Source organism: Netta rufina, assembly GCF_964035555.1.
Source record: "Netta rufina genome assembly, chromosome: Z".
NCBI lineage: Eukaryota > Metazoa > Chordata > Aves > Anseriformes > Anatidae > Netta > Netta rufina.
This window is the reverse complement of record NC_140126.1, coordinates 69,066,566-69,090,577: the sequence shown is the minus strand read 5'-3', so window position 1 is coordinate 69,090,577 and position 24,012 is coordinate 69,066,566. Positions and strand designations below refer to the sequence as shown.

Sequence of the window (24,012 nt, the reverse complement as noted above, 5' to 3'; positions counted from 1 at the left end):
CAAGACTGCTCCTGAAGTTTTAAAGCTTCCTTGCAAATATAGCAGGGACTCTATATTTGTCCTTCGGGCTCATGTTCCACTTTTTTCCTTCTGACAGCTCCTCTGGAGCCATGTGATGCTACAAGTTCCTTCGTAGCCTGAGAACGGCTTTAGTCATAACCAAGCTTCAAGAAACAACACATTTGTTTTATGGACTGAATATGAAAGATATGCTGAAATTTATGATTCTCATAATTTGATTCAGAGAACGACTCTGTGACCCTAGTGCCTGATAGAGGCCATTTGTTGGCCTTTTCAGTCTGCTACAGCACATCTGTGAGTAGGGAGAAGAAAATCCTGTGTCAGAAATTATAGGCTACAACTAGAAGGGGTAAGAGATTACAAAAAGTCATCTAATTTGCTAGCTGCAGAAGAGAGAGGGTAAAAAGAGCACCCAGCCCCTCACTTTCCATCAAAAGATTTGACAACAAAACTGGAAATATGTGTGGGAGCAGTGAAAGTATCTCTGTGCTGCTGCAGGAATGCATACATGGTTTGTGGAGGAATGTCTGCCAGCTCCAGAATGTCACTGTCTGTTCAGGAGCTCGCAGTTCTGATGATTCAGTTCTCAAATTCACTTTTTTTTTTTTTATGTTTTAATTCAGTAAAAGTATATATATATATAAAATTGTGGTTTAGGCTTGCAGTAAAATACTTCCTTGACACAGAGTCTTCATTGAGTGCATACTCACTATGTCAGTAAGTATAGCCAGATCTTAGGGGACCAGCTTACCAGAGAAAAGGGGGAGGGTGCTGGTTGTTAACTGAGAACTAAAAGCTATGATGACAGCACTAGGAGCAGTTGTTGTTCAGAGTATTATCCCCAAATTATTTGCATCCAGACTGTTTACGAGGTCTTAAAAAACATCTTTCATGTGTAGCATAAAGACCTTTTTGTGGAATTGCAAACACGCCTGTGTTTCCCTCTTTGCCCACAATAAGAGAAAAGTTTAAATAAAAGTTGCAGTTTGCTTACTATTTCTGGCCCATTTTTGTGGTCCCTTGACCTAACCATTTTCTGTCTCTTTCCATCATGGATTTGGCTCTGTTTTTCAGAACTGTCTCCCCGTTTGCCAGGCCCAGGAATCTGTCCTTTTAAGAGTGCAGCTCTGCAAAAATCTCAGTCACGGATGACCACAGTGGAGAAAATTATAGCGGCCACTCCCTAGCTATGTATTTATGTCCTCCGTTCACACAGACAGAGGCTGACACCAGAACTTCAATGTGAACGTCCATTACAGGCTTGCTCAGATAATCTGTGCACCACTATAAAAACAAAGGTAAACCGTGTGCCGTCTACATTTGATTAGTAAGAAAATTCGAGTGCTATCTGTGATCAGTTTCCTTTAGGTAGCAAAGTGTTAGTGTACACTTAGGTGCTACCAATATTGTGGAAAATAAGAAAAAGGGCTTGCGATGGCCACTTGGCTTGTAGACTTATTTGTTTATGACTCTCAGTCATTCGCAGATTATGTACACAGAGACAGATTTGTCACAGGTGAGGTTCCCACCCGCCAGTCCAATCTGTTTCATGTAGAGGAAAATTAGTATTGTACTATACAAATGCTCTTTTTTTTTTTTTTTTTTTTTTCCTAAAACATGTGTAACTGACTGCTCCACATGAATAGCCTATCAAGAGAACTGAATCCTGGAAGGCAAGACCAGATTGAGAGGGGAACACTACAGAAATTTTGTTATTGCATCTTTTTGCCTGAGAACGAGTGATTTCCTAATCACCAGTGGCAGATGAGCTCATTGCTGGGCTCAAATTCTGAATGGTTTGGTAACCTGGCAGGTGTCAACTCTAGAGAGAGAAAAGCCTTGCTGATGGGGCTGTGAGGGATGAGGGTGAGAAACCATGGCCTTAAGGCGTGTGTTCGGCCCTGCGTAGCACAGATCCATGCGTTCACTTGATTTGTTTTATTGTGGGCATCCTGTGGGTCCTCTTTCAGCTGTGAGGCAGCCATGAAGGCCTTCAGGCAGCATGTGGAGAGCCAAGACCATCTTGGCTGGCATTAGAGGATGCTGCTGTTGTCCCCCCCGCTGCAGATGACGCCTGTTACAGCCAGGGAAGACAAACACAACGCCGGGCCTTGTCTGAGCTGCGGTGCAGACCTCTGGATGCCTGCAGCTGGAGACAAGGCCCTGTTGACCGAGGAGCTCAGAGAGGCCCTGTTCTGCTGCCCACAGCAGCAGGCAGCTGCCCGGGCTCCTCTGAGCTTCCTTGGCTGCCTCAAAAACACGCTTGGCACCCATCTGCACGGTGCTGCTCCTCCGTCACAGGCTGGCACCGACACAAATGTTGGTGCTGGGGGCAGGTTTTATTGCAGGGGGTACAAGAAACCAGAGGGGTTTCTTCCGTCCCACTCATCTGAGCGCTTTGACCCCAGGCTGAGCCTCTGGCCACCTCTCTGCAAATGAGACCAGCAATATTTCCTCCAGCTTTCCGCAGTACGTGCCTGTGTCAAGTGCTAAAAGAAAAACTGCCGGCCACGGCCAAATAGCCTGCAATGAAAAGGAAGCCAGAGTGAAGAAAGGCACTTGAGGAAGAACATTTTGCTTCTGCTCTTGGAGGCACAATTCATATTGGCGGTGTTATTACTCTCATCTCAGCGTGTCCCTGCCAGACAGCAAGTGTGAGAACTTTCTGTCAAAGACTGAACTACCAGGCGGGCATTCGTTGTCCCATTTCAGTTAGTATTAATGAAAATTAAATGCTCAGATAACTTAAAGCCCCATTCATCTTCTTCCTTACAGCTTCAACATTTGCAAGTAGGCCTGATAATGTAGCTACTATTTACCACAAAAATGGTTAATAGGTGTAAATTCAACTTTTCTAATAACAAGGCACATTTCCTAAAATTCCAGCAGTGACTTTCTCCTCCCCAGAACACTAACAGCCTGCAGCCTCCCCTCCCACTGCAAAATCCAAGTATCCTCAAAGTTCACTCATGAATTTGGCCTTCCTCTCAATTAAACAATGAGATCAAAGCCAGTAGGGAAAGGAATTTTATTTCCAAACTTCTAGAAGATTAATACAAACAATAGAAAGTAAACAAAATGAAAAACCTAGTAAAAAAATTAGTTGTCCTTGTAAAAGTGCTCTATAAAAAATGAAGGCAAATGACCAAGCGTATTTTACTTGTAATTTACTTCGTAATTTTGTGTACTTCAAAATGTGAAAATTAGGCATGCAACTGTCTTTGGATACTAATGTGCTTTTAGGGTCAGTCTGGCTACATTTTAAACGTGTCAATGAGATTCCAGCAAGGCAGTATGTTTATGAGTACAAGTTATGAGAAGTACCAAACACATCAGGACTTTTACGAGACCCACAGCTTAGAAACCGAGCCTGCAGCACATACTGTGTTAAGCAGATCCTAAGAGGTGTCATTTATGGATTTAGATCCACTTGAAGGAAAACAGCTGATTTCAGGGCTCGGTAAGTAAAAATTGCAGCTGAGAGCATTTCTTTAACACTGATGGCATTTACTCTTATGTTTTAACAGTTCGTTTCTTTTTTTTTGACATTTTATTTTGGAAAATACAAATAGCTTTTACCATCACTCCAGCATAAGAACCTACCAAGGTAATAATAAGCAATTTGGTAAAAATTCATGTTTTTCTTTTTTAAAATGTAAACTTCTCAAGTAATATTTGTACAGTTAGTATAGTGTAGTAACAACGGTGACTTTTATGAAAAGAATGCTAGTTACATTAAAAAACTGTAAAAACATTAGCAAAAGGTAGTGAGGTACGGGTGCACAAGAACAAACAGGTAAATATCTAAGAGATTGCTTCAACCACACAAAAGTAAGGGCACAGAGATACTTTTCTTGAGAAGGAAAGGCAGTTATTCATATCATGCTTGAAGGCAGGCTCTCCGATGACCTTCCCTATAAAAGGAAAGAGGGGTTATTAAATGCTGTCTTCTTATCTGAGGCATCTCTCTTAGAAATTATAACATGAAAGCTTCTTTGCACTGGGAAAAAGAGAATAACCACTCTCCTTTGTTGGGCATTGGCATCCTTGAATATTATAAAATGTATGTATTGGCTTTTTCAATTTTGTTCTCATTTTTAGGATCCTAATGTAACTAAATTCCTTCCTAGACTTTTGATCAATTAGCAGAAAATGATAAAATTATATGTTAGGCTCTGCTATCCATTTCTAAAACCAGCATAAATCAAACCATCAAAGTCAAACTTGGAAAAGTGTCTCATATCCTGTCTGGATGATGCAATCAAAATTGAACCCTAGAAATTACCTCCCCCCCCCAAAAAAAAAAAACAAATGTAGGAAGGCTGCTTTAACAACAGAAGAACACGTGCAACATTCACCATCAACTTTATCTTGTTTGCAGGAAGAATAAAGGGCAGCACCTAAATTAAGAATATCTGCTCGTGCTTCTTCCTTCTCCAGTTTTTCTGCAAGAATAGTTCAGGCTTGGTTGCTCCCTTTCTTCAGGTTCACTTCTGCTTTATCAAAGCTATGTAGCAACAATCAAAACCATGCTATTAATGAGGCCAAAAGCAACTGCGCACTCAGGAACCCTGGCAGCAGGAAGGGAAACATCCTACAAGTGCTCTGCATTCTAGTTCAAATTCTGATGTTAGAGAAAGCATTCAATTTTGCTTCGATAGCATTCTTAAAGAAATAACAGAATTCAGTGCTTTTTCTCTCCCAGCAGCTTGTTCAGCTCTTCAGGAGGACCTGATTTTAAACAAGAGCACCCCCTTCTGAATATCCTACTTCCACACCTGCTTGCCAAGCAGAAGTACAGTTTTCCAGAAAAAAAGCTACGTGATCCTGCCCAAAGCCACTACCACGGATGACATGTCTCCCTCCTGTGACCACCACATCCCCGTGACAGACAGGAGAGACACAAGAGAGAGCCGCAGAGCTGGAAACCAGAGGCTGCCGGTGCTGGAAGGTCACCCTCAGGTTGTTGTGCAGGTACAAGCAATGCAGAGCACCAAGGCAGACAGAGTGCCAGGAGTACCAGGTCTATCCTTTAGACCTGGGCTGAAAATGGTTACAACGAGCACGGTTACAGATTGTCTCAGCTCCTCTCTGCCTCCAGCAGCTGTGGTGCTGCATCAGCGACAGCAACAGAAAAAGCCTAAGGACAGACACCACCAAAGGAAGCGCGGCGCGACGCAGGAGACCAAATGCATTTTTAATAAGGCTCTTGCCTAGGCTATCAGCTTGTCATCGCGGCGCACGCAAGCAGCAGCACAGCTTTGTCTTACTTCTCCAAGCTGGGTGCGGGATTGTTTTTCTGCCTGGCTATACACTGAATGCACAGGGGCAGCTTTTATTATTTTGGATGCTGCTAATGACCCTAGAGGTGCTCAGATGAAAAAAAAAATACAATAAAATAAAATAAAATTTCTGGAACTTGACACTGAAACAGCTCCCACCGTCGCTGCCAGGGCGTGAATTTCCAGCCAGGGCCGTGGTGGCACGGCGCTGCTGTTACCTGGTCTCAGAGCAGGGCGCAGGAGCGGGGCTCTCGGAAGGGATTGCTCCCCGCGGGCACCCCCACCAGCAAGGCGTCCTTGCAGGCGTTCTGCATGCAGTACTGCTGGAGCTCGGCAGCTGCCTGGGAGACCTGTGCGAAGGGAAAGAACAAAAAAAAAAAAATTAAAAAAAAAAAACAATCCGGAGAGGAAACTAATTTGTTCGCAAGCATCTATTAGGCATTTCCTCTCGAAGAAACACTGTCAAGCGGAGCTGGGAAGCAGCCAAGTCAGTGCTTGAAGTCTGAAACGCCGAATAAATCAGCACGGGCATCCAGAAAGCCCTGGTGAAGCACACACGAAAGGCCGTGCCCGTGCAGAGCCAGGGGAACACGCAGGGCCGGGGTGCCTGTGCCATGGGGTTCATCCTCATGGTAAAAAAAAACAGGACCGTGGCCGCAGGATTTTCCATTCCCTGGGGCTGATGTTTGAACTCTTGTATCCTCGGACCATTTATTAAAATGACTTTTACTTCCAAACTGTTAGGCAGCAGAGAGCGGAGCGAGTCAAGGACGGAAGAAGACGAGGATGAGGAGCTTTTGGTGCAAGCCGTCACCTTCCCCAGGCAGTGAGGCCAGGACCCCAAACCCACCCGGGGGGCAGCCAGAGGTGCAAACCTGGCAGCTCCGCACACCCGTCGGTGTGTGTGTGCCCCTGCTCACACCTCTAGTGCAAGGCTTTCTGCCACGTTTCGTCCCAGGGCAGCAGCAGCCTCCCGCGTGCAAGGCGTGTGGGGGCACTTCTTTCCTACACGGTTTCCTCTTTCTGAAAATACTGTTCCTGTCTGCTTCTTTCGCTGTCAGGGTAAACAAAATCGCCGCTGGAGCTGGATGGGGTGTATTTTTAAAAGCCCCTTTCATACCCAGCTTCCTTCTGGGCGCGCATTGTGTTACTCAGGGCAGCCAAAACAATGTTTGCTCCCACCGCAGGGGCTGCCGACGCCGGCCCATGCGGAGGGGACCAGCTGGGTGTGAGCCTCCCTGCTTTTACACCGCGCACCCAGCAACCCAGACGAGGCATTTCGGAGCAGAGAGATGCTGTGGGAAAGGGGAGCCTCGCCGAGGCCAGGCTGGACTGCAGCACGAGCAAGCCCAGGGTAAATCCCTGGCCTGGAGGAGCCCGGCTCCGGGATATCTGGTGCCTACACAGAGCCATCCCAGGTGGAGCAACCCCCTCGAGGCTGGGGGGGGCATGGTGTGCCCCTGAGGTCTGGCAGGGACAGGGCGGGTTGGGGTGGGAAACAGAATAAAATAGAATAGAAAAAAAAAATAGAATAGAAAAAAAAATAGAATAAAATAGAATAAAATAAAATAGAATAAAATAGAATAGAATAGAATGAAATGAAATGAAATAATAAAATGAAATGAAATAATAAATAAAAAATAAATAAAATAAAATAAAATAAAATAAAATAAAATAAAATAAAATAAAATAAAATAAAATAAAATAAAATAAAATAAAACAGAGGCACCTAACAGCCCCCGGGGGGGTGCCGGGGCTGCCTGCCTTTGTCTGTCAGCCTGCAGGCTCGGCCGGGCACGGCTCCCCATCTCGCCGCCCGGCCCCGCCTGTCGCGACATGTCGCAGCATCACGGGCCGGAGGGGAGGAGGAGGAGGCTGTCCGCGAAGGCTGGCGGAGAATTAACGAGGAGCTGCTCCGGAGGCACCCCAAAAAAATACCCAAACCCACCCCCCTTCCCCCCCGGAGCCCTCCCTGCCGGGCTCACCTTGATCCTCTCCACCGCAGCCTCCAGCTTCAGCTGCTCCACCAGGCGCTGCATGCTGCTCAGGCTGCCGGCCGACGACATGTCGCGACAGGGTGAGGGCGGCTGGGATCGGCTGGGATCGGCTGGGATCAGCCCGGCCGGGCCCTGCCGGAGCCGCCCCGAGGAGGGGCCGCGGCCGGGGCCGCTCCGCCCCCCCGGTTGGAGAGCCCCAGCTGGTGGCCGCCAAAAGTCGGCTGGGTTTATTTCGTTTTTCCCGTATTTTATTTTACTTATTTATTTATTTATAGGTGCTGCAGCCCGGTGGAGACGGGAACACTGGCTCTGGTCCCTCCTGCACCTGCTGCCAGGCCCGTGGGACACACAGAGGAGACACAGCCGCCCCCACCGGCTGCCCCATTTCTTGCTTCAGAGTCGGGCCAGGAAACTAATCTTGATCAAAACTAACCTTAAAAAAAAAAAAAAAAAAAGAAAAAAACGGGAAGACAGATGAGCAGTTTGTGTCTTGCCTGCTTGTTTGTGCAACCCAGCTTATCACACGGGCTCAGCAGGGGAAGGATGGTACACAGCGAGGCGCTGGTGCAAGCTTTCAGCTGTCAGCCTGTGAAACAGTGGCCACAGACACGGATGCTCTTGCATGCACTTCTCTCCTTCTTTTCTAGATATTACTGCCCTGCCTGATTTCTAGATATAACAGCCCTACTTAGTACTACAAGGTCACAGAACCACTGGATGGTTTGGTTGGAAGAGACCTTGAGGGGCACCCAGCCCCAACCCCCTGCCACAGGCAGGGACACCTCCCACCAGACCAGGTCCGTGAGATTACTTCATGAAAATAAACACAACTGGTTCTAGATGTGTTCTTTAACAAGTTTTAGAACTGATTTGCCCTTTAAATACAAAGTGAATTAAGTTTATAGCAGCACTACTAGGGCAGAGTGGCTGGAAAGCTGTGCAGAGGAAAGGCTCTGGGGGTGCTGGTTGATGCTCACCTGAACAGCAGCCAGCAGTGTGCCCAGGTGGCCAAGAAGGCCAGCGGCATCCTGGCTGTGTCAGGAGCAGTGCAGCCAGCAGGAGCAGGGAGGGGATCGTCCCCCTGTGCTCGGCTCTGGTGAGGCCGCACCTCGAGTGCTGTGCTCATCAGCTTTGGAATCAGACTCAAGCTGCACCAGGGGATGTTTGGATCGGACATTAAGACAGAAATTCTACAAGCATTGAAATGGGCTGCTCAGAGAAGTGGTTGTGTGACCATCCCTGGAGGTATTTAACAGACATGTAGCACTAAGGGACATGGCTTAGTGATGGGACTCAGTAGGTCAGGCTGATGGTTGGACTTGGAGAAGGTCTTTTCCAACACAGAGGATTCTATGATAGGTCACTTCTGCAGTATCATAAAAGTCTTACTTCAAAAATTAACATAAGCATTTCAAAACTTCCAGCTATTACACGCTTTGGAAGCAGCAGCGGGTTTAAGAGACTCTCTCCCAGAAGCAATCTGCACAGATGCAGATTTTTACAGACGTCAGAAGAGACAGAAGCACCCCAATCTAGATACATACCCCCGATAAAATTCCTAAACAGAAAGATGGAAATCGTAAATCGTGGAAACTCTGACCTGGTCAGAGTTACAGACGAAAGTAGAGGGTAGTGTTGTATTGTAAGTACTCTGAGGTCTGATCAGAGGAATCAGAAGAGATAAGCATAAGAAAATACTTTAGATGTAGAATTGCAAACAAATTCAGGACGTATATTATAGAAAATTTTATTTATATAAGGCATCAAAATTGTCCTTTTAAACAAAAGGGTCGTTTTCCCTTTACCAATACTTTGGTGAAAGAAGTATCACATTTAGTAGACTAATATTCACTGGTACGCTTGTTCTGAACAGCTAGGTACAGTCCAACGTACAAGATTAAAAACCAAACATAAGTAGACTTAAGTATGCTATTTCATGAACCACTCTCTAGAACAAAGAATTAAGGCTTGTTTGCACCAAAACGGTGATCATGCATCATTTATTCCCACAAAGAATAAAATTAATTTCCAATTGGAGTGGGAATAGCAAAAGTAGTAGTCCGGTATAATCCCCATATTGTCTACATCAAAAAACATTTTGGCGCTTCAGAAATTAAGTAAGTTGAAAAGTAGTCGGAAGGAGAGAAGAGGAAAGCAGGAAATGGCCCTTGCTGCAGAGTCCTGTGTACGCATTTCCAAATTTCCAGTGTCCGCTTGCAGGAACCCGTCAGTTTAAAAAGGAAAACAGAGACTTTCAAGGACAGATCTAGAAACGGTTTTCAGAAAGATTAAAGGTATGGTTCCATCGATCATGAGTAGGAAATACTTCGAGAAAATACATTATTTAAAATAATGAATTCCACATTAAGATCCCCATGTATGTCAGATATATACACTGAGCTAAGCCTGTTTAATAAGTCTGACTTATAAAAATGGTAAACCTGTATTATTTTTCAGCCTGACTTAATAATTCCTGAGTTTTAGATCACTGCTGAGCCACAGCAGATAAAACTCTGAATGATGTAGTGAAAAGTTTTGCAGATGACTGTTGACACTAGCACTCATTTTGTTCAGCAACTTTCAATCATCGATAAAAGTCAGTCTTCCAGGTCCTTCATTTCTCATCCACCTCCGATACCTCTTCCATCGGGGATCCAAGGCCATCTTCTTCTTTAACTCCTCCTCTTGTTCTTGTTTATAGACCTGATGGACAAAAAGAAAAGTTTTTAATAAGGCTGAAGAAACAGCTGAAGTGAATCCAAAGCAGGGGGTAAAGGGGGGGGGGGGGGGGGGGGGGGTTTGTATGTGTTAGCAATTCAACCACCTGTCACGTTACTGATTGTGAAGGTACCCAAATTGCAACGTAGCAGAAGACCTTGACTAACACACAGAGTAAGAGCCTTCAGCCAAGGAGCCTTCGAGCTGTAGTTGAAATGCTCTGAATTTTTGCTGACAGCAAAACTACATCACTGAAAGATGGTGTGCTGCAAGGAACTATACTTCTTTGCTCGTGCAGTCAATGGAATAAAAGTAAAGATCTACTCAAAAATCTAAATTTTGAGTCCCTGTTCAGCACACATACCATTCAATGCAGTTTAGCTTCTGACTTCTGTTGTTTTCATATTTGGAAGTTATTCTATAGACAGAGGACTGATCACCTTCAGCTACACAGCAGTGGATCTTTTTATTCCTCGTTTAATTTTCAACTAGGTCAATATACCTACAGTAAGTAGAGGTAGTGCCAAATGGCAAGTAATTACAACGTGGCAAGAAATGGTATCATCACTGATTTCAATAAAAGTCATGTATCTAAGAAAAGCAACAGTATCAACACTTTTATTCTGGAAGGCTCTTCATGTAGATAGACAGTGTATATCTCAACACCATCCAGGTTTATGTCATCTGAATTCTTCCTGTAAGGAAATTAAATTTAAGGTTCCGAACAAGCATCCGAAAGATTTAAAAAAATATTCTAGATCGGTTTATAGATATACCCCCACTCAAGGTTCAGTGATCATACAAGCTTCAAAAATTACTAGGAAAGTAACATAGGAAGTAAAACATTTTTATTTAGCTCCATGCTGTGCCAATATATTGAATCCTCAGTCAGTCTTAGAAGGACACTGGAAAAACTACACAATATGCAGATAGGCAACCTCAGCAATCAAAGTAGTAGATACTTCAGTGTTTCTTTCTGTGAGAAACAGGAAAGCATGTTTTTCAGCTTAGAAAAGGCACGATTGAGTTTCAAGTAAGGATATAGTAGTGGTACAGAGGAGCACAGCTACCACGAGAAAAGGGAACAAGGCACGATTAATCTCCATTTCCAATAAAATAACAAAAATAACAATCAGTAGGTGTCTGCGTGACTTAAAAAAAAAAAAAAAAAAACAGGAGCCATCCTCTGCACTTCCTGCTGAACTCACAACCAGATGGTTCTGTAGTCACTGACGGTATTAATACATTCAAGAAGTGGCTAGACGTGTTTATTAAAAAAAAAATAATTAAAGTTACTACCAACAAAGACACCATTTCCTGTTCAGGATGCTCCCAGACCACTTATTGCACTGAATAAATATTGCTATGTCAGCGTAGCTTTCTTGTATTCTTCACCAATTATCAGCTGCTGGCCACCACAGACGACTTTGGGCTAAGCAGACTTCACCCCTGACAAATACAGCTTTTTTTTTTTTAATGTTCAGCAAATAGGACAACACTAGTTAGAAGCAGCATGCATGGTTTTTCTGCCATGGAATATCCATCCTGTCGTGCATTTTACTTATGCCATCTGCTCTGACTACTAACATTACCACCTCTTTGGACTTCCAGATTGTTTTCAAGCAAACCCACCTCAATTCAACGTGTATGGCTAACCTGTCGGCTAATCCTTTCCTTACTAAAATTGAAGTTAAGGTACTTTCCCCTTCAAGTTTCTAAATTGATCCAACTCTGACTGTTTTTAGGGAAGTATTCTCTTATCTTTGACGTGCACCACCAGCAGCAGCAAAGGCAGCTCTGCCGTCTTTTCCCAGAACAAGCAGAGCTGCAGCATCACCCTGTTTTAAGCAGGCCCAGTTCCTCTTCTCCATTCCTCTCCTGGAAACCTCCCACCCAGATGGCCCACAGATGATCTTTGATACCATACCAGCATTTTGTCAGTTCTCCCACCTCCTGGCATCCCAAGACGTCAGTACTGCATCCTGTGGCTCATGTTCTTTCCCTACTCTCACAGGAAATTTGAGAAAAATTACACACTGGCTGTTTAGTAACTGGCTATCCCTGACAAGAGTAGCAGTTGTGCCGGTATTTAATAGCCCATTTTCAGTCGAGCAGGACACACAGTAAAAAGAACAGCCCCAGACTCGCTGAAGGCAAAAGAACCATCAAGGGACAGTTATCAGCTGTCAGCTTCTATCAGCTACAACAAGCCAGGAATGAATGGCTAAGGAGACTAATAAAATAGGAGTTTCGGGTCATCCAGGTAATCCTCATTACAAAATTATCATTGTTTGGAGAATGCATGGTCTTCAACCTACTGTAAGAACTCTGTTACACTACGTTTTCACAGGACAGCTTGTCATCAGATACAGTTACTTCGTGTATCCACAGATTCCTCAACAATCACAGGTAGATGACCCCTGACCAAGAAATCCCTTCTTCCATCCATGGGCCTGCTCAGGAGATGCTGCCCATCAGCACAGAAGCACGAGAAGATGAAGAAAACACACCAAGTGGTTCTCTAACAGTTTTCAATTCAGGCAGCAAAAGCTAGAGTTGAAGCACTGCTCCCCACACCACTGTGCCAAACACCTCCACAAAACACCTGCTCTCCCTCCATGAGCTCTGGATAACCAACACGAGCTTCTCCACCACAGCTACCCACCTCATAGTTTTCTCGTATCCACAGCTGCCGTTCAAGGAAGGTCTCTTTTTGATGGTCTTCCAGGCTGTCAAACTGAGACTGAGACATTTTCATGTATCTTCGTATGATATACAGCTTCTCTTTCACACCATATTCTTGCCCTTTAATAGTGAAACAGTAAATCCACCAACAGTACCAAATTATGTATTTGCACAAGTAAAAGGGAGCAAGAAGGATCTGAAATAGAAGGATATCAAATATCTTGGGCTTCTGGTAACCGCCTTTTATATCTATTTTATTTTTGATGACGTATTTGATGATTTCTTCCTCTTCTTCACGGATTTCTTCTTTAGACCGCCTGTTCTTGCCTTTTTCTCTAGTCCTATTGAGTAAACCTTGTTGCCTGGCAATCTCAGTAGCTTGTATGCGGTATTTCGGCACTGTAGCTAGGTAGTTGATAGCTTCGTTGTAACTACTCCACCAGCTGAAGAACTGTAATTTAACAACAGCAAAAGTTAAAGAATAAAACCAGAACCAAACCAAACAAAAAGCCAAACAAACAAATAATAAAAAAAAAAAAAAGTGTTTTTATACAGACACATTTCTACTTAGAGTTTTGCCAGGAAAAACAAAATAATGCTGTCATATACCTTTAACTATTATTTTATTACAGGAAGGGTAAAAACTGAAAGTAACAGCACAACTTCTGCAATGTTAAAGAAGCTGCAATTACTCGTCCAAATATGATAAGGCGCCTGGGAAACAGCAGTATATTTTTACATATTTCTGTGCGAGCAGTATAAACAGCAACACACAGCGATGAAGAAGGACAAGCAGAGGGTAAAGGCACTGTTCGATTTGTGTTTCTTCATGAGAAGATGGTTATCTCACATTGCCTTAAGTGAGGCTTCTGAAGTGAGGCTTTGATGTCCATTCTCAGAAGTCCCCTCAGCTTTATAAACAAAGTAGCTGGTATACGCACATTTCATTATAAAATTATTACCCACTTTACATAGTTAATTAAATGTGGCTTAAGTACGCCACAATCTCATTAGTCTGACAGGATTGACTTTACAGGATACAATATCCTACTCTAATCTCCAGTTACCCTCTGAATTTCAATTGGGAAAAAAAAAGAAAAAAAAAAAGAAAGAACAGTGGCTGGAGTGAGTGTGACATGTTCTGCTGAATTTTTACACAGGCAGCACGCCCACTTGTGAAGACAAAGGGGCACCCAGGTACACACTATACAATTGTATCAAAGGCAAAGAAATGGAAACACCAGAAAGCAAGAGAAAGATAAATCAGTTTGCTAATTCTCTGTAAACTCGTATTGAATCATCTGGAAGCTGGACTGCAGGCAAAGTGAGTGCCTCCACTTACAGCCAAAATAACAGCTGAAATGGAACGCCGCGTTTACAAGCAAGACTGATGAGAAATTAAGTATTTGGCTCTGTATGCCACTGAAATTTATTATTCCAAGCTCTCAAATCCTGATCAACATTTTTTTGTTATACCTTGTAATATCCAACTAAAAAGAGTCATCTGTACCACAGACTAAGCTGTACTTTTACCTCCTAGATATCACCTTTTTTGGTTTTGTGTGTGTGTGTGTTTTTAAAGGAATTTTTGAACTAATAATCTAATGGATGCTAAAGCAAAAAGTTATATACCTCCTTCCAGGAAGTAATTGTCAGCAAGAGCACAAGTATTCTCATCTAAACCAGAGACTGTTTTCTTGAACTTGGAACTACCACCTTCAGTGAAGCCAACTTCACTCAACTGCTTTTTAAGATCAACTACAATGTAAGATATGCATGTTATCAAACTGCGCTCCTGCTGTTTAGTACTGCTCTCTGAGCTTCTTACATTTTGTTTGCAAGTAGTTTGGCTTCTTTAAAAAAATAAAATACTTGGGAACCTTGAAAAACTGACGCATGCTTATCTAGAGCACTGCTCCAGTCTGTGCTTAGGAACAGGCTGTTCTCAGCCTGCCACGAAGAACCAAATAACTTCTTTGGGAGAGCTGCGCTTGCCTGCATGAAATACTCTGTTACAGGAAACCGATCACTAATCACACCATCTGTGCTTTCATCCAAGGTACCAAGAGCAGTCAAAATCTGCTCAGTACATCCCAACTTCAGATTTGTTATGGGCACCACACGGCAATTTACCACAGCAGATTAAAAAAAGACCTCCTTGCTGAGGCTGTTTAAAGCCTGGCATGTTGCAAGACCTGCAGATACTTCTCCTGCGATTCAGAAATTCATTGAGCATTGTCAAATAAGCATGAAATTTTACCTGAAACACAGAGATGGCGCACACCGTAACCAGAATCACGATTCTGACATCCACTTTAGGGGCCAACCTCCTGCTGTAGTAGTGATAATAGTGCCTGTAATACTCCTCAGGATGATCCAACATGTAGTCATAATCTTTACGTGTTTCTTCATCCTGTAGGATGAGGGATGAAAAATATGCAAGCGTTCAGAAGCCTGTTTTCACTTACCCCGTTGCATTTGTGTTTTACAGCTCACGAATGACCACGCTGTTAAAAAAAACTTGCAGTAACCCGACCAACTATGAAGCAAAGAGGAAAATCTTTGGTCCTACTCTCATACACTAAATTGATCTGTTCTCACACTCACCAACCCCCCCACACCTCACGTGCATAGTCTTAAATAAATAAATAACACACTTGAAGAGTTGATTTAATACTGAAATAAAGACAGGCAACTGAAATGAGTTAATTTTGGAATCGGAAGTCCAGGTGGACTAGAGCTGATGGGTATTGCTCAGGAAGCAGCTTACAGATGAACAAACCACTACGACCACTGTTTCTGAGACCTTTTAAAATCAGCCTACGGGGCCGTGAACTCTACCCAAGGGGAGGCCACTGCAAAAACCTCATTGTTCTCATCTTCTTGATTGCCTTTCTCATTTCCACCCAGGCAAGAAAGAGACGAGAGATGTAACTTTGTCAGTCTCCACTGCACCCCTTTTCTACCCAAAAGGGGTGAAGAGCTCCAGGTGTGTTTTTTTTTTTTTGTTTGTTTGTTTTCCTTTTTTTCTCTCCCATTCAACCCGAAGCACATCCAGCTTTCTCTCCTCCACTCCTTGGCGGCGTTCTCGCCCACGCCACACACTTCTTGCTCTCCTTACAGCCCCAGCTCACCGATTAAGATGACTTTTGAAGGCGTGCTCGCCCCACACGCCCCCAGCCCCTTCATTTTCACCCCAAAGCACCAAACCCTCATGAGGGGCGTGCGGCACCCCGGGACCCTCTTCCCCTTTCCACAGAGGGCTCGGAGCCCAGCGGGGGGGCTCGCACCCGAGCCTGAACGCCCCCCACCCCTCTCCCCTTTCACCTTGAGGGTCTCGTAGGCGGTGGCGACCAGCAGGAACTTCTCGTGGGCCGCCTGCGGGCCACCCTCTTCCCCTCCCTGCTCGCCCCGGTAGCGGTCGGGGTGGTACTTGCGGGCCAGCTGCCGGTATGCTCGGGCGATCTCGGCCTTGCTGGCTTGCCGGCTGACGCCCAGCACCTCGTAGCACACCCTGCGGCCGCAGTACAGCCCCTCCGTCAGCCCCCGGGCCGCCCTGGGCAGCAGCGCAGCCGACAGCCAGAGGCAGAGCAGCCAGCGCCGCCCGCCGCCCGCCGCCGCCATCTCGCAGCGCCTCAGCCGCCGCCACAGCCGGGGCCGGGAGCGGGGCCGGGGCCGCGCCTGCGCTCTCCGGGCGGCAGGGCGGGGCGCTGGGATCATTGCCACCCCTAATTAATTATCGAGTGTTAATTACTAGATAATTACGCCCCCCCCCCGCTCCCCTGGCGAAGCCCCGGGTGGTTCAGGGATGGGGCAGCTCCGCGCGGCGGGTTTCAGCCTCGCACCCGCAGCCCCACAGATTAACGACCCCGTGCCAAATCACAAAGAGCAGAAATCACTTTTTTTTTTGTCACTTTGTCACTTTTTTTTTTTTTTTTATTGCTGTATCGTTTCTCTCCTCAAAAAAAAAAAAAAAAAAAAAAACAGCGAGGTGGTATCGCACCGCGTTATCCCTTTAGATGTAGAGCTTAGGGATATGGTTTAGCGGGGACTGTTAGTGTTAGGTCAGAGGTTGGACCCGGTGATCTTGGAGGTCTCTTCCAACCTAGAAATCCTGCGATTCCGTGATTCTTTGTCTGCCAGCTCATCTCTCACCGCTTGCCCTCCCAAACCCCAGCCAGGAGATCGCCTCTCCTGTCGGGGAGGTGCCCCTATCGCGACACAGCGCTGCTTCGCGACACCACACGACACCGGGGCGGGTGCCACCGCCGGCAGGGCGATGACCTCGGAGCTCTCCCGGCTCCACTTGGGATGAACCCACCGGGCAGAAATCCCTGGATTTTACCCCAGAAATCCCAGCCGGCGGGGGCAGCCCGGCCCTGGGCGGAGCCGGGGGGGGGGGACACGACACAGCCCAGCCCCCGGCCGTGCAGCAGCGGCTGCAGCTAGGGGGAGGCGAGGCTCTGCCGTCCCTCCTCCTCCTCCTCCTCCTCTTCCTCCTCCTCCTCCTCGCCAGCCGTGTGCCCGCGCCGGCATGGAGGTCAGCATGGACTCGGGTCAGTGCGGCGGCGGGGAGAGGAGAGGGGAGGAGGAGGAGGAGGAGGAGGAGGAGGAGGAGGAGGAGGAGGAGGAGGAGGAGGAGGAGGAAGGGAAAGGCGGGGGGGGGGGGGGCGATGGCTCAGCTCTTTCTAAATATAAAGCGGGAGGGCGGGGGCCGCCTGCCCCTCGTGGGGAGAGCCGCGGGGAGGAGGAGGAGGAGGAGGAAGAAGAAAAGGAGGAGGAGGAGGAGGAGAAGGAGGCGGGCCGGGGCTCGTGCGCCTCGCCTCGCCTCGCCTCTCACCGCCCTCCCTCCCTCCCTCCCTCCCTCCCTGCGCAGCACAACATGGCCGCGGCCGCCGCGGCCGCCCAGGACGAGCTCAGTAAGCGCCGCCGGGGCTCGGGCAGGGGGACAGGGATGGGGGGCAGCCGCCCGCAGCCCCCCCGGCCCGGGGCAGCCCCTTGGGCGGCCGGGGGAGCGGCTGGGGACGGGGCCGGCTGGGAGATGTAGTCCCGGGGGGTGCCCTCGGGGGGCGACCCCGGGCTGGGTGCGGAGCCCCCCGGCAGGGGCGAGGGGTGCCTGATTTTGGGGGTCCCCCGGGGCTGGGGGGGGGGGTCCACGTTGGGTCCCTGCCCCCCCTTTCTGGGCAGGACCTGTGCTCCAGGGGCCGGCCTGCTGTTCGTTCGCCCACGGAACTTTAAAAAAATAATAATAATAATTTATATATATATATATATATTTATATATGTTTTCTGCGCTCCCTGCCGTGTCAAGTCGCCGCTTTTGGCGTGAGGGGCAATGAGCAGCTCGCGTATGACTCAGCGTTGGGCTGTGCGGGATGAAGGGCAGCAGCAAGGCTCGGGGCTGTGTTTCTGCGGCTGGGTTTCAGGTCTGAGGCCTCCCTCTATTCTGTTTTATTTATTTTATTTTATTTTATTTATTTTTTTTGTTTTTTTGCCGGCGTTGGTCTCTGCGTGTCTCCGCGGGGCTGATGCCTTTGTTTCGTCTCTTTGTTAGACGCTGCTGGGTGGCAGCGGCGGTGGGGATGTCCTTTATGTAACCACACAGCCCAGGACCCTGCGCCGGAGCGAGAAGGATCTTCAGGTTACGCCGGCCCTTGAGGCAGAGGGCACAAATGCCAGGCTATTTATTCCATTGGCAACCGGGATAAATTGCAGCAGGGGCAGACCCGCCTGCCGCTGCCATCCCACAGCCTCTCCTGTCACCGGCCAGCCTGCGGCTCCTTGCCTCCGGATGCTGACCCTGCAAAAAAAAAAAAAAAAAAAAAAATTAGTCCTCAGCCATGTATCAGGTGCTAAACGGCCCCTTGTGTTAATTAATCCCTGTGAGAGGAGCTTCGTGCTGGTGGTTACGTGACGTAATTCGGGGTGCTGGGCCGCTGCATCCCGCAGCGGTTGTAGAGGGGTTGTATGGGGTGGTCGGAAACCTTCCTTGGCCCAGCAGGGAAGGAAAGAGTGTTGGCTTGTTTCTTCTTGCCCAGTTCCTCATCTGTCGCTGAATAGGAAGTACTACAGTCTTACTTGAATCTCTCTTTTTCCATTAGCTTTTATTTTTAAGGTGAAGGAGCAGGAAACCAAACAACCTCCGCGTGGGCTTTCCGTCTTTTGGTGCGTTTAAATAGTCGAATTTCAGGGTATTTGGAAAGAAATCTGTTCCTTTTTAGGATGACGATAAGTCCCAAAATAACAAGCATAATTATTACTAGTTTCACACTGGAAAATCAATATTCCTTGCTTTACATATGTATAGCTATAGGAAACTTCGATCTACAGCACCAGGCAAACACAAGACCTCTTGCTGTTTGCTTAGGTTGTGTATGAAGGTACTTACCCTCCTAGAGGACTAGTTACTTGAAGGCAGCATAAGAGTGAAGATAATGCAGGTTAAAAATCAATGCAAAGTCATTAAACGGGTCCTGAAGCTTTAAGAGTTCAGGCGCAAGGGAAGGAACAGTTCACTTTGAGGAAGAGGAGACAGCCGGTTGAATGGAGATCCTAAACCTGGCACGTTAAAAATATTTGGATTTTGGCACGTCAGTCAAACCGTTTATAAAAGATTTTCTATGAAATGGAAGAACAGGATGGACAAAAGAGAAAACATTCCCTCACCCCCAGGCCTTCCCACCCTTTTCCAGTCAGAGCTTGTAAAATAATGCAGCGATGAGCCCGGCTCTGCAAACGCTCCCTTAAGTGATTTGCCTGTAGGCACGTAATGGGTTACTGGTAGAGCCAGGAATAGCACCAGCAAATCCTGACTCACTGTTTGCTACTATAATCATGCCAGATATATTTTCTCCCAGAGTCTAATACCATCCGAACAAGAATTTGACTTCTATTCTAGTAGCGGCACAGTGGACGGGAGCCGGTTTGGTTCCCTGCCTGCATGCAGAATAGCACGGAAGCAAACAGCTCTTGCTTGCAGCAGGTAGTGGTACCAAAAACTGCCCACTGTCGAGGCAGGGAAGTCGAAACCCAGCTGTGTCCAGTAGCCTTTACGTGCTGTAGGGCCTTTTGAAGAGAGGGCTGGGGGACGCTGAGCGCAGCATCGTGGTTCGACAGAGCTCAGTAATTGAGTTTTTTTTTGTTTGTTTGCTGCAGTGAAACACGCTTCTGGAAATACTTCAGTGTGGCAATCCCAGTAATTTGTCTAATAGACTGTATTTTTTTCAGGGAAGCGAAGACAAATTCCAGCTTTATGCACGGAGCTTTGCTTTTCTACTGTGTTTTGCGGAGGACTCAAGACTCTTTTTGGGGCTACGAGGGTAGTTAAATTATTAAGTATAATTACCTGGACGTGACCTGGTCTCAGTAGTTCCTTGAGTCTCTTTTTCGTAAAAAGAAGGGTGTTCCTGGTGCTTGACGTGCAATTACACCAATACATGCTGCTGAGAGGTGTGTGCAGAATGGCCGACATGCTGCACATGATAGCAGTAAGTGCCAGAGGGAGCTAATTCTGTATCTTGCATGAGGACGGGGAGGAGAACCTGGACACACGAAGTGGAACTGAGCTCAGCTGAAACCAGAGGGGACTTCTTCGATAAAGAGATGGATAAGCAGTGAGCTGGCTACCTTAGGAAGGCCAAGCATTCGAAGTATGTGATTTTAACTAGGAAAAAAAAAAGTAAAATAAAAGGAAGTAGGTAGGGAAACACCCTTGTAAAAGGGTGGAAAACGTTAGGCTGTTTATTTATTTACTGTATCCTTTCTGTGTCTTTCTGCTGTTCCCTTTGGCAAGCTACCACATAGCAAAACTGGCAGAGGGGGCGTGTTGTTTCAGTAGCAGGCTGGAGGTTTGCTCTTGGCTGGAGTGACTGCAGGGTCAGCTCTGAAGCAGGGAGGCTGAGAAATAGCTCTGACTCTGCTAGGGCCCGTGTCACAGGGTTTGGAAGCCTACGAAGCACGAGTCAGAGCCTTGCTGTTAGCGTGACTTTCTTGTAAAACTTGTATGCTGTGTGTTATCTGTGTTTTGAAATCTATTCCTTCGCTTTCTGCAAGAGGTGTGGTCTTGAGTACTGAACCCTATATTTCCTCCCGTAATTTTAAATGGAGACTGGAGAGAGCCAGAAGTGAAACATGCATTTTCTCACAAATCAGTAACTGCATTGCCATGGTAACTCGAGGATTTCAGATTCCAAATACACCATGTCTGTAGACACAAATTGGACACTGCTGCTGGAAGCGGGGATACAAAGATTTATCTTGTTTTCTTGCCACTTTGTTCTTCCACATACAGGAAATGGAAGGTCTCTCCACATACGGTGCCTGTTGTTAAATTCTCCTTGTTTGTGTTCATCCTTTTGTAGATGTGTGTTGCGTTGTTTTTCAAGAAAACACTAGTAAAAATGAAATGTTGTATGAAAATGCAACACAGCAGCTAGGAAAGAGGTTGCGTTTATGCCAAAATGCATGAATGTCTACTACAAACTTTGCATGGACTTAATTGCACGGGTTTTAAAAATAAAACCATCTGGTATTCATTCTTTTACTCATGCAGTTCATTCTTGGCTGTTTATTTAATCCCAGCAAAAGGTCATCATGGTAGCTGTGGCACACATCATATTTCTAGGAGTAGGTATTAACCCAGACGTGATTTCTGGTGTGCTGGCTGAGGTAGTGGGTAAGTTTGACTTGGGACTGTGGTTGTCACATACCTCGTAACCAGGTTCTGGGTGGTGTAGCGGTCATCTCTCTTTAAAGAAATGGCTGCTAGCTTTCACCTTTCCTTATAAAGGGAAACTTTTTGATGAAAATAATGCAATCAGTGATGTGCTGAATGACAGTAGTGAATAATCTTACTTGGGCTGCTCCTTCCGAAAGCTTGCTCGTGGAGCAAGGGGCTCCCCGTTGCGGAGTGAACCCCAAAGCTCAGAGTGGTCCAGGCGTGCCCTGCTCTTCTCCATTGGTCTGAAGGTGCAAGTTTGATCCTGGAGTGAGTTATTTAGAGCCTGGCATGTCTGGGCACTGCGTTTTCCAGTTGTTGTTCCAGCGAAGCCTGCTTCCTTTCCTCCTTTCTCCCTTTCATTTCAGCTTTCTCACCAGATGTTTCTCTGGAGTCCTCTGGACTGTATTAAAAGGCAGTCCTCGGTCTCTGACAGTCTTCCCCATCCGCGTGTTCAGCAGACTTGCAGTAGATGGACTATGCAGTAATTTTATAAACATTACAATTAGCTAATACAGAGGGTGCTGGAGCTTAGCAAGGCAGTATTGCAGTCCTAAATTTTAGGTGAGAGTGTAACGTGAGATTTAGGAAGGAGAAGCCTTTGTACAATCCGTTTTCTTAAACAGCAGCTTTTAAGATGGGAATATAGCTCTGTTTCATGAAACATCATCTCCCCTTTACTTATTTCTTGCAGTTCTTCTGAAAACTTCACAGGTTATCCTTGTATCAGTCAGCTTGTGAAAGGAGACGGTACAGGAGGTGTTTTGTTGGATGGACTGCATTTCAGGTTCAGTTTGGGTTGGCAATGGCTAACCCTAGACTGGCAAAGGCGCCTTGCCGTAAGATTGCCCTAGCAGTTAATTTTAGTTGCCAGTATTTATTCAAAGTGCTCTCGTGCCATCTTTTTTTTCTTTTTTTTCTTTTTTTTTTTTTTTTTTCCTCCCCCTGTGGTATGTAGCAAAGCAAGTTAGACCTCTCGCTTCAATGCGTTTTCATCGTAATAAATCTGGTGGCCCCCTGCTGAAATCGCAGCCCTGCGGTTTCACCGTCCCCGGTGGGGCCATGAAACGGGACGGGGAGGGTTTCGGCTCCGTGCTTAGGGATCCTGGCGATCCTTCTCTGCTGAAGGAGAGTTCTCCTGGGTCACCCTTTAATCCCGGCTTGTAGCAGATCAGATCAGTCCTTTGGGCGAATGGTTTCCTCCTTGTAGGATGTCTCGAGACCTGCGGTCCCTTTGGAAGCGCCGGCTGGGTCCCCTTGCTGCCTGTGGACGTGGCTGCACGCATCGGGAGCGCCGGGCAGGCTTTGCTTGGCTTCTGGCATAGCTGTCAGGGCAGCTGCGTGCCAGTGCTTAAAATAGGGACTCCCCGTTCTCCGTGCGAAGACAGATGGCCCTCAGGCCTTGTGCCTGAGCTGCTGACAGCAGGCTTCGGTCTCATCTGTTTCCTTGAAGGGATCTTCTCCAGCTCGCTGAGAAAATGCTTCTTGCGTTTATTGTCCCCTCTGGATCTTGCAGAAGTTGCAACTTCTACCTTTTGTCCAAGTCTGTTGTTTTCTTTCCTTGTTCTAGCAGCAGGTCTCCTCCCCGGAGGAAAATGAATTTGTTACAACACCCCAGCAGCTTCACAGAGCGATTTTTGGGAACTTTGTGTTTTAAGTTACAGCAACGTCTCCTGTGTTTCACACTTGTGATCTTGTTCTGATGATCATGATGATGCTGTCTGATGATGCTGTCTGTTGTGGGGAAAAAAAGGTAACAATTTTTACAGACCACTAACTGATTCAGGCAGTATTTGTACAGGTTCATAAAGCTGATTGATCCAGATCTTGTAGACCTGTGTGGCTCAACGTACGGCCACAGGCAGAACGAGTGAACCTGTGTCAGTATGCCCTATGAATCCTCCCTTCGGTGTCACTCTTGAGCAGGAGTCTCAAGCTCTTTAACAACTATTTCACTTCACAGCTTGTTTCTTCTGCTTTCAGGTACACAGCCTGCTAACTCATTCACAGCTGTGATGATGTGGCTTGTCCCAGGCTTTTACCTGGTGCTTTGCCTAGACTTTTTTTTTATCTGTAATATGTCTCGAGTCCTGTTTTACAGGGTTAACGTTTTGTTTTGTTTACTTAACATCTGCAGTGGGATCCCTGTGGACAACCAGAACCCTAAGTTTAGCAAGAATACCAACAGGAATTGGACAAATCTTTTTGCCCTCTAATTATCCAGCAGAGGTATTGAACGCCATGGTCTGAATGCAGGTCACAGCAAGCGCACTTTTAAAAGTTTGCAGCTCTCCAGCTGCACAACTTTGCTGTCAAAGCAGAAAGGGCAAGGAGTGACTTAGAGATGCTAACCTTTCTTACCACCTTCGGGTATGTTCCGGATTTTATTTGAAACACAGCACGACAATGTCAGGGAGGTATGAGTTGCTTTTGCCTTTGATAGGAGTGGTCTGTACGTGATTGTGGAGGCTCGTACTGGAAGCCATTGGGCTGGTTTGCTCAGTATTGGCCTGTTTTTGGTCATTGCTCCTTGTCCGATGGCTGCACGCCACTGAAAAGTGCCTGGCTCTGTCCATTTACCTCCTGTGCTTTA

At 46.5% G+C, this 24,012-nt stretch overlaps 2 protein-coding genes across 2 annotated transcripts; both read right to left on the bottom strand.

Annotated features, from left to right (window-relative positions):
• Positions 1–3,047: 3,047 nt before the first annotated feature.
• On the bottom strand, positions 3,048–7,416 carry LOC311221195 (guanine nucleotide-binding protein G(I)/G(S)/G(O) subunit gamma-10). The gene is made up of 3 exons (XM_084305031.1): positions 7,289–7,416; positions 5,522–5,653; positions 3,048–3,935 (listed from the first exon to the last, which is right to left on the bottom strand). Exons 1-2 carry the CDS (start codon positions 7,367–7,369, stop codon positions 5,528–5,530), a joined length of 207 nt encoding a protein of 68 aa, XP_084161157.1. The 5' UTR covers positions 7,370–7,416; the 3' UTR covers positions 3,048–3,935; positions 5,522–5,527.
• Positions 7,417–9,055: 1,639 nt separating this feature from the next.
• On the bottom strand, positions 9,056–16,358 carry DNAJC25 (DnaJ heat shock protein family (Hsp40) member C25). The gene is made up of 4 exons (XM_084305030.1): positions 16,031–16,358; positions 14,964–15,116; positions 12,684–13,154; positions 9,056–10,003 (listed from the first exon to the last, which is right to left on the bottom strand). The coding sequence occupies exons 1-4, from the start codon at positions 16,325–16,327 to the stop codon at positions 9,881–9,883; spliced, it is 1,044 nt and encodes a 347-aa protein (XP_084161156.1). The 5' UTR covers positions 16,328–16,358; the 3' UTR covers positions 9,056–9,880.
• Positions 16,359–24,012: the final 7,654 nt, after the last annotated feature.

What these genes read in the sequence shown, in the direction of transcription:
- DNAJC25 (XM_084305030.1), bottom strand. Translation starts at nt 16,327, where the DNA reads ATGGCGGCGGCGGGCGGCGGGCGGCGCTGGCTGCTCTGCCTCTGGCTG. An exon ending in GCGCCATCTCTGTGTTTCAG is followed by an intron (nt 13,155 to 14,963) that starts GTAAAATTTCAT and finishes GTTAAATTACAG; the next exon opens with TTCTTCAGCTGGTGGAGTAG. An exon ending in GGATACGAGAAAACTATGAG is followed by an intron (nt 10,004 to 12,683) that starts GTGGGTAGCTGT and finishes TTTGTCCATCAG; the next exon opens with GTCTATAAACAAGAACAAGA.
- LOC311221195 (XM_084305031.1), bottom strand. Translation starts at nt 7,369, where the DNA reads ATGTCGTCGGCCGGCAGCCTGAGCAGCATGCAGCGCCTGGTGGAGCAG. An exon ending in CTGCGGTGGAGAGGATCAAG is followed by an intron (nt 5,654 to 7,288) that starts GTGAGCCCGGCA and finishes CCCTTCGCACAG; the next exon opens with GTCTCCCAGGCAGCTGCCGA.